Raw genomic sequence first — 9,450 nt, 5'->3', positions numbered from 1 at the left:
TATGCACCAAGAGCTTGTAACACTCCAAAGAGAAAGGAAAAATTGAAATCCCATCATATGACCCCTTTAATGATACTATTAATAAGAGAAGAGAGGCAGTTTCGATTAAACTATGAAAACAATATATCAAACACATTTTACATAATAAGATAATCAAGAACACAAACTTTAGTTCATTAGGTTTTTTCCACCACCACACTGTTCTCTTGCTTGCAGGTGCCCTCTACATGCTCTCTGTAAGACAATAAAGGCGTAAAATATAGATGTGCCATCTGTCCTAACCAGATGCAGTGCAGTAAGTTTTCAGCAATTAGTAAAAGTAAATTGTCTGTCCACACTGAAAGTGGAAATCCAGTACAATCACAGCCAATCAGAACGTAGGGTAAGATTGAGGAAGATGTTCCTCTTGAGAACAGTGTGCTTTTATAGGGTACATTTACACGACAACGAGGTACTAAAAACGGAAAATGCTATTTTTTTTGCGTTTTTGAAAAGCTTTGTATACAGACAACAATGTTGTCAAAAGTATCCCCATTCACATGGATCTGCGAAAATGTCTGAAAATGCTCTATTATACATGCCAGGCCAGTAGTGGGCGATGTCACTTTGTTAAAAAAAAAAAAAAAAACCCTGTGCACTTGTGCACATATGTGTTCTTCTACAGACCGTGAATATCACCATTGTTGGTTTTGGTTGCCAAGTACTCACGCATGCCTATAGACTGAACACATTATACGTATGCACATGATGTCACTTTTTTCACAAATGTGTGGTTTTGTAATTTACACAGACATAATAACGGTAGCGTTTTCAAAAACGTACACTTTCAAACCCTTTTTCAAAAGTTTGTGTTTTCAGGCCCGCAAAACACGGTTGTCGTGTAAATGATCAGCCAAAACCCATAAAAAGTTTTCAGCTTTTAGCTGAAAACAGTGACATGTAAACACCCCTTAAATTGTAATATATGTTTTATATAAGTGTAGCGTGTAAAGAATGAAGATGCATCAGCCAATGTGTTATTAAGGGAAATAAACTGAAACATTTGCAAATTAGTTGTCAAAATGTATTAATGACGTTTCATATCATTCTTATTAATATTTATATATTTGTTTATATTTACATTAGTAAGTGGCATTGATGTAAAATACTAAATCAGCTATTCTATTTAAAATTATGTTTTGGCACTTTAGTAAATAATTGAACAACTGATGACAGGCAAAGCAGCATCAGACTAAAAGAGATTAATCTGAAAGTTACATTTATTTTATGACTTATACAGGCATATGGGGTAACAGTTTATTTTAAGGTGTCCTTGTTACACGTTACATGTACTTACTGTTATAATAACAATAAATTATGCATAATTACATGCAAGTAAGTAACCCTTAAACCAAACCTTAATCCTAACCCTAACCATATAGTAAGTACATGTAGTTAATTATTATTACTCAGTACTTAAATGTATAATTACACTGTAGCAAGGACACCTTAAAATTAAGTGTAACCTATGGATATTTCCATATTTAATTGCCTATATTTTAATTAAAGATATGTCATAACTTTATTTGACTGAATTAGCTTATAGGTTTTAATGAAAAGTGAAGATGTAATTCATGGAATTACTGAATTATAACATTATGAGTTACAATAAATAAAAAATTGGGGTCATCATGCCCCGGGGGAATCTGACCCCCTTTTAATATTTAATAGAGTAAACTTTTGGACCAATGACATATCACTGTGGGCGGTGCTATCTAGTTTAGTGTGATAGAACTAGAAATATTGCAACTGTCTTTTTATCACTTGGTACATGCATGGTGTAATAGTATTTTCCCCGTAAATTACTTTGCCGTTTTAAAAAAACCTCTTTGAAAAAGTGTCTGCACTTGCCTGTAGAAGAACAGCTCTTTGGCCGTGTTGTTCTTCAGCATATCCAATTCTTCTGTCTTCTTTATCTGGATCTTGAGCTCAGTTTTCAGTTCTCTGATATTCTCCTCTAAGGCATCAACTGTGTCCTGAATGAAGAACATTAAACATTCAATAACTAAAATGACAATTATCTAAAATCTGTGAAAATTACTGACCCGATATTGTTCCACATTTTCCCTCCTCTGTCTCTCCATTAGTTGGATCCTCTCCTCCAGACAAGTCCTCTGGAATCTCAGCATCTGCTCCTCTTCTCTCAATGGTCCTAACTGGGCCCTCAGCTCCTGGCACTGCTCTTTAGCCTTACTGAGGGCATCCGTGGTGGCCTCACGTCTCTTCAGCAGGGACACTAACCGGGGCTCGTAGAACTCCTCCAGAGCTTTGATCCCACCATGCAGGTACTGCTGGAGGTCACAAGAGGCCCGTCGTCCTTGAGTTACATAAGAGCGATTTTTCTTCTTGCTGGATTCCTGACTGGTGTTCAGTTGCTTTTGTAGTTCCTGCAGGTGGCTTTGGTGATCTGAATGGATCTTGGCGATCTCCTCAGTCAACTTAACAGCAAGGGCCTTCAGCTCCTCCTGAGCCAGAGGGTTTTGAATACAGTTAGAGTGAATTTAACACCCATTTATCACAACAACAGTAACTTAAACCAGGGGTCTCCAACCTTTTTTATACCATGGACCGTTTTTTTTTTTTTTTTGACAATATTCTCGCAGACAGGAAATCATCAAATTACGTCTCTATATCAACTGCATGCAACAACAAACTAAAACAAAACATTACAACTCACCATAATAATCAGTGGGAGCACTGAGCTTGTTTCCCTGCAATAATAAGGTCTCAGCAAGGAGGGATGGGTGACAGTGAGTGTCTAAAACTAAACTAAACTAAAGAAACTTTCGAGAGATGTTTGTTTCCCATTGATGTTAATATTAGCTGAATCTTAAAGGATTTTCTGAAATCGCGCTCTATGTAAATTTGGATATTAGCTATCAAAGGGGAAACACACAATAAATAATACAGTGGGATAGCATATAGCCTAGACTAATTTTGCGTACTTGCGGCCCAACAGCAGCTGTTTCACGGCCCGGTACTGGGTCGCGACCCCGGGGTTGGGGACCTCTGACTTGAACCATATGATTTTCTATGACATTTGTTTTACAAGTTTTATTGGTTGGAACTTGTCAGGTATTTAAAATAATCTGGTTAACACATTTTGCAAGAAAGACATTCAATTAATTAAAAATAACCTAATTTTTGTTTTGGGGCCACTGAGAATGCTAACAGAGCAAATCTGTTAACTACAGGCCTGACCAGGAAGCAGAAAAAAATACCTCATACAGTTCCTGGTGTCCTTTTGCTATACAGTTCTAAACAACATTTGTAAATCCTCTTAATCAATATAAAAATCTTGCTTAATATAAAAAAACTGAAATCTTTTGTGTTTCAATGTACTTGTACTAGTTCACTTAACACTACCTGAGCTTGGTTGAGCTGCTCCACCTCTTTCTGTTGTAATTCAAGCTGCACTTGTCTCTGTGCACAGTCTCGGGCCGCTATGAAGAGGCGTCTCTTGGTCTTTTGAGTTTCCTCCTGCAGGCTTTGTCTTTCCAGTCCGACTTTGGACAGGAGGCCTTGTTCTTCCCCCAGAGCCTCCCTCACAGTCTGCAGCTCTTGGGCCATTGGCTCCTCCAGCTCCAGAAGCTCCTGAACCAACTCATCCCTTCTGCGCTCCAACTGGCCCACCTCCTCAATACAGCTCTCAAATGCTTCTCTGAGCTTTTGTATTTCCATGGTGGCAGACAACTCAGGCCTTGCCTCGACAGGGATGCCAACAGCATTATCTTCGACCTCCAACACAGTTTGCTCTTTCTCAGGAATGCACGTCTCTCCGAACTTGATTGTTTTTGTGAATCCATTCTTGTCTGTTTTGTTCACCGTTTCTGAAAATAACTCCAGTGGTGCAGTAGTTGGATGGGCTGCATCAAAAGCATCTAACTGTGCCAACATCTGTTGCATAAGTCCATTAAACTCAGCTTGCAAAGATTCTCTGCATTTTACTGAATAAGGCATGGACTCTCCAGGAAGAGTTAGAGCAGCCTCAATCTCTTCCAAGCAGTCTTCAAAATAGTCTTCATTTTCCTCCTCAATGAATAAGGGTTCAAACGTTTTGTCTGTCTCCGATAGAGACCCATAAGCTTGCTCAAAGTTCATTTCTTGATCGTCCATTTTATATGTTGACCTATGAGGTGAATATTATGGGAATGCCAGTTAAGTCCGAATTAACTACGGCATGTAGTTTGTATTACTTTCACAGACACCAAATGCATTGATCACTATATTAACACATCTTGTGGTTAGCCATCAAGTTCATCTTATAGTTTAAGTATGTACAATGTGCTGTGTGAACTGTGATTCTTGAGTGATCAAAGGATGGTGAGAAGAAATCTGAAGCGAATGCGTCATTGAAGGACAGCTGCATAAACTTGTCGAACAGCTGACTGATCATGAACCCATAGATTAACATCTGCGAGTGGACCTTTGGTCAGTTGTATATGTACACATTGGTACAGTACATACATGCTTTTGGATGTGGCAAACATGAAGTGAATATAACGTTAACGTTTCTACAGATTTCTACAGATGCATCTTCTGGATCTTTATCAAAATGCTGTCAATCACCAAAAAGAGGAAACAATAAATTTTTTGCACATAAACCTTGCACAAATTGTATGATTTAAGTATCTAGAAATACCCGTCCACTATTTCTTATGCCAGTCTCGATGGGACACAGAGCAGCTGCTAAAACTGGCAGCAAGAACAGACAGAGAACATTCCACCAGTGCTAATGATCCCAAAATCCCCATCATGAACAACTGCTCATTCCTTCGACATGTTTACTCAAGCATACTATATGACATTTCAGCAGTTTTACATGTTGTTTTGAAGTAACTAATAACTCTAATCAAGTGAAAATAGATGTACATTTGTCTTCAATTCATTAATTTCCTCCAACTTTCCAGACTTGTGAAACCATCGCCAAGAATAGAAACAAAGTGTGAAAGAAAAACCACGAAAACACTGTGCAGTGACTGAGTAGGTAGTGATATGACAAGTCTAAAGATGTAGCTATAGAGCTATAGGATACTCTGCCAATGTAAATATTCTAAAATCTAAAGCCTTTAAGGAAAAAAAAACTTACGAGTTTCCAGGACAATAAGTATGAAGTGAACCCAAAGTGAAGAGCTGGTAGCCAACTGAACAGGAAAATAGGACAGCAGTAGTCTAGCCTCTCTCTGACCGAGTTTAAACATATGCCGCTGGTCTCTCAGGCAACGTTTTATCTGTTTACATTTATTAATAAACAGAAGGGGGAAGAAATATGAGCTTGTACAGCATAGGCACCAACTCGAGCTAATCAGAAATCATGAGGTCCTCTGGGAGACGACCTCCTCACTGGAACCAATAGGATAGCAAAGAGCAAATTTTATGCAAATAACTTATAATCAGTATCCAATGGATGGGAAGTGTAGGGTCCGCACATGGACATCATAGCAAAAGAATCCAAGAGGGGTGGCCGCACAAAAGTGACATGCTGCAGTCACCAATAGGGGCCACAGGGAGATGCTCCTGAAAAGTTGTCATCACTTTTGTGGTTTCATAAACGGCACTGACCTACATTCAGGAATGGCCTGAAAGCCGGGCTCTCATAAAGCATGGACAGGATTGAAATCAAGTGGAAACTGAAAGCTCCAAGAGAGTGATTATAGATAGTGAGATATGAGGAGTGAGCATTTGTTTAGAAGAGCCAACAGCGCCAAATTCCCACCATGCCTGCTCATTTTCTCAGCTGCTTATAATAGACATCACAGATCTAAATAGATGTTTCACAGATCAGTAAAGTTGGTACAAGATAGATATTTTGAGACAGCTAGTTTCAACAAATTAATCATTTGGTGCTGCGATAAAGGCTTAACAAAATATTTCAACCAAGATAAGATGCCAAAATACAATTTGTAATAAAAATAATAACGACATGGTGAAAGTAGGCTATTTCTAAATCCTTCTTTAGCAAGAATTGTCATGTTTGTTCCAAATGAATGGAACAAGGAACAAATGGCTAATGCACTGTTAAACTTCTAGTAACTACTATTAACTAACAAGAAACTCTGATTAATGAGTTAGTAAGTAAGTGCTCAGTTGAAAGTAGTAGTTCACTATTAGCTAATAAGTAACTACTGTTTTTTCATATCTCCCAGAGACTTTTAAAGAACTACTGTATTCAGGTTCTTAATGAATGTGAATCATGCTAAAAGGATAAGTACTTCAAAAGTAATGGTCATGGTAAGCCACTAGTAATGACTCAAGTATTACCAAATCCTTCAGAAGGGATTACTAATTATTTGGATCAGTATTGGAATTAAAAACTCAGAGTTAGGAATATTGTGAAAGCCCCCAAGACCTAAAAAGGAAAAATCTTGGAGTGGTGAAAAAGATTTCTGTAGTGACTGGTCCGCTTAGTTAAACGGAATGCAGCCATTGCAGGGTCAACATGTCTAGGGGCTTTCCTGTAATTGAACTCCTACATTTTCACATCTGTGTTCCACTTAGAACCACATGGAGGCGCTATACAACCTCTTTTACTAAGGTGACAGATACATAGGTGCATTTGCAGTTTCTTTATGAATGTTGTCTTGACGGAATTACTCATCTGATTGGAACCTAAAAATAAAATTTCTAAACATTACATCTAGAAGCTTTTTACTACAAGCTTTTTCTAACTATTTTGATGCCCAACAGTTCAAGGCTCTCTCTCTTTCAGAAAGACAGGGTAATAATAATAAGCCCCCTCTGAGGAATGCAGAGGCTCTTGAGCTGCGTAATAAAGCAGTGTTGAGTGATGCCTGAGCTGACCGAACTTGGTAATGGCCATTCAAAATAGTGTTCAACAGCTTCATTCACTCTGATTATATAAGCTTGTTAAGTTTATTTGTTAAAAAAAGTACAGCACTTATTTGGAATATGCATTTTCTTCTTAATGCAGTGCATCACTGTAACAATACAATCGTGAATCATAATAATGAAGCTAGCCTTAGCAAACACTGCTAATATTTCCAAATAGTGTAAAAAATAATCCCAAGCTTTTCCCTGTGTGGCCTTGAATTACAGGTTTGCTCAGTAAATAAGTGGATACATTAAACACTGTTACCACTGAGGTAACCAAAGATACTATGAGACATTGAAGGGATTCTGCTATTCACACACTTACATAGATGAAAAAGACTCAACCAATTGTTTTCCTAAACTATACATATGATTTTGATTGTATTGTGCAACTATGTCAAGGACTACTCACCAGGTTTCCATCAATAATTTCATTTTTTCTATTTTTATGTAAGCGCAAAGGATGGCTGTAAGCCTCCAGTCTAGAGGTGCTCTGGAAAGTTAAATATTTTGGTATGCCGCTTCACATCCAGTGTTTGACTAAAAGGTCACTACTGCTCTACAGGGCTTTGCTGCGTCAATATGTGTAACTAAGTACATACAGTGAGGCTCAAAGGTCTGACCCCAAACAAAAGTACAAGTACACATGGTCAGTGTCTCCAATTTGGACAAATGATTAGAGACCTAGAAATAATTCAGAATCTTTCTTTGTTTTACATTGCAGTTACATTATAATAAATCTTAAAATTAAATCCCATATTTTCTTTTGGATTTTAGAAGTGTTGTATCATACCTCCTCTGAATAAACATTGGGAAGATCTCAGTTTCACAGTTTTACAAAATAGATCCAACTTTAAAGGCTTTCTTCATGTTGAGAAGAAATGGATGGAAAATGTAATCCCAGTTTTGATTTTTGATTTGAATTTTGATCTGTATATCTACAGAGGGTCTTTGAAATATTGTTTTAAAACTTGCTTAAACTTGGTTGCTACTTTTATTTAGCATTTTTACTTTTTCTGCTGTTCACATTACAACTCAGGATATTCAATTTACATGTATTTGTACAACACAAATATTCATGTAAATATGCTTGGGGCCGCTAGTGTTGTGTTGCCATCAACTAGTCAGTGTTGTCATGACATCATCTTCATTGAGCAACTCCTATACAACAAAATGTCACAGGTTAGCTTCACTGTAGGCCTCAAAGTCCAGTCCAGTAAAAGGCAGAAAGCACACTAAAACAAAAACATTACTTGTTCATATTTTAGATGTTTGTGCTTACCTGGTGAACAATGCAATATTGACTTAAATTAACATCCCTGACTTATTTTGAATGGCAGCCTAAACATTCTGTGCGTGCCATTTTAATTTTTGGTCAGAGTTATATTATCATAAAAGTCTTTGGAGAGCTATAACTCTTGGGAAAGTCTGCCTGTGGTGCCAGATGAGCATTGTGATCTTTTATTTATTGCTAGCTGTCAGATTTTTCTTAGATTGTGTTGTTAATGGAAACTCTACATGTGTTCTAAGAAAAAGACAGTCTTGAAGAAGAAATCTGCTTACCTCAAAGAACATTTTAAGAATGACTGACACTGTGTGATAAAAACATGCTTTTCACAAGCACATGTATGACTCTGTGGCTCTTCAAAACAATGTTGAAGCATTAGTATCACATGAAGGAAAGATGGTCATGGTAAACAACCTTCCCTGTCTGAAAATAACAGCCTCAACTGCCTTATGCACTCCATAGTGTTCCTTTTAAGTTTCACATATCATTTTTATATTAAAAAAAAACACGCAAATTTCTCACAAAACATACACCTGCAAGAACGCTGGGCTGTATGATGATGTTTTTTTTAAGGGGATAATTCACCCAAAAATGAACATTTTGTCATTAATTACTCACCCTCATGTTGTTCCAAACCCATAAGACCTCCCTCCGTTCATCTTCGGAACACAAATTAAGATATTTTTGATGGAATCTGAGAGCTCTCTGACCCTCCCATAGACAGCAAGGGTCCTTACACGATCAAGGTCCAGAAATATAGCAAGGAGATTTGTAAAATAATCCATGTGACATCAGGGGTTCAACTGTAATTTTACAAAGCTACGAGAATGCTTTTTGAGCGCAAAAGAAAAAAAATAACGACTTTATTCAACAATTCGTCTCCATTTTGGAGAGTATCCACTGAACGTAAATTCAGTGTTGGGAGTAACGCGTTACAAAAGTAATGCATTAGGGTAACGGATTACTTTTCGCTGTAACGCAGTAGGGCATAACTAATCAATTTTCAGTAATATTTTACTCGGTACATGTTCAGTAACGCTTGCATTAAAACACATTTTTAGCCCAGAATTTAATTGTTCAAAGAAAAAAAAAAACAGCAAGACCGCGAGACATTAACGAATCAAAAATGCCTCAAATAAATTCTATTTCCTGTTCGTGGTCAGTCAATAGCCACGTGTGGTGTCCAAGTTTGTAAATAAAGACTAAATGCCAGCTTCTGATGTATTTGTTTAGCGATTTATTTCATTCATCTCCCTCTCGCTGGTGGAACTTTGTATTGTGTGACGTCCAGT

The 9,450-nt window shown here is 37.4% G+C and overlaps 1 protein-coding gene across 1 annotated transcript; it reads right to left on the bottom strand.

The window, feature by feature from the left end:
* Positions 1-13: 13 nt before the first annotated feature.
* Positions 14-5,311, bottom strand: LOC107687084 (syncoilin-like). Its single transcript, XM_016484252.1, has 5 exons — positions 5,129-5,311; positions 3,406-4,168; positions 2,085-2,504; positions 1,891-2,015; positions 14-234 (listed from the first exon to the last, which is right to left on the bottom strand). Exons 2-5 carry the CDS (start codon positions 4,153-4,155, stop codon positions 177-179), a joined length of 1,353 nt encoding a protein of 450 aa, XP_016339738.1. The 5' UTR covers positions 4,156-4,168; positions 5,129-5,311; the 3' UTR covers positions 14-176.
* Between the last annotated feature and the right edge of the window lie 4,139 nt (positions 5,312-9,450).

This window comes from Sinocyclocheilus anshuiensis, unplaced genomic scaffold, assembly GCF_001515605.1.
Source record: "Sinocyclocheilus anshuiensis isolate Anshui unplaced genomic scaffold, SAMN03320099.WGS_v1.1 scaffold1251, whole genome shotgun sequence".
NCBI lineage: Eukaryota > Metazoa > Chordata > Actinopteri > Cypriniformes > Cyprinidae > Sinocyclocheilus > Sinocyclocheilus anshuiensis.
The sequence above is the reverse complement of the archived record's forward strand: the minus strand, read 5'-3'. Positions and strand labels throughout refer to the sequence as shown.

Excerpts from the sequence above, each read along its gene's own strand:
- LOC107687084 (XM_016484252.1), bottom strand. The coding sequence starts at position 4,155 with ATGGACGATCAAGAAATGAACTTTGAGCAAGCTTATGGGTCTCTATCG. Across the intron at positions 2,505-3,405 it reads AGCAGCTCAACCAAGCTCAG|GAGGAGCTGAAGGCCCTTGC; the intron begins GTAGTGTTAAGT and ends CCTCTGGCTCAG. Across the intron at positions 2,016-2,084 it reads AAAATGTGGAACAATATCGG|GACACAGTTGATGCCTTAGA; the intron begins GTCAGTAATTTT and ends TTCTTCATTCAG.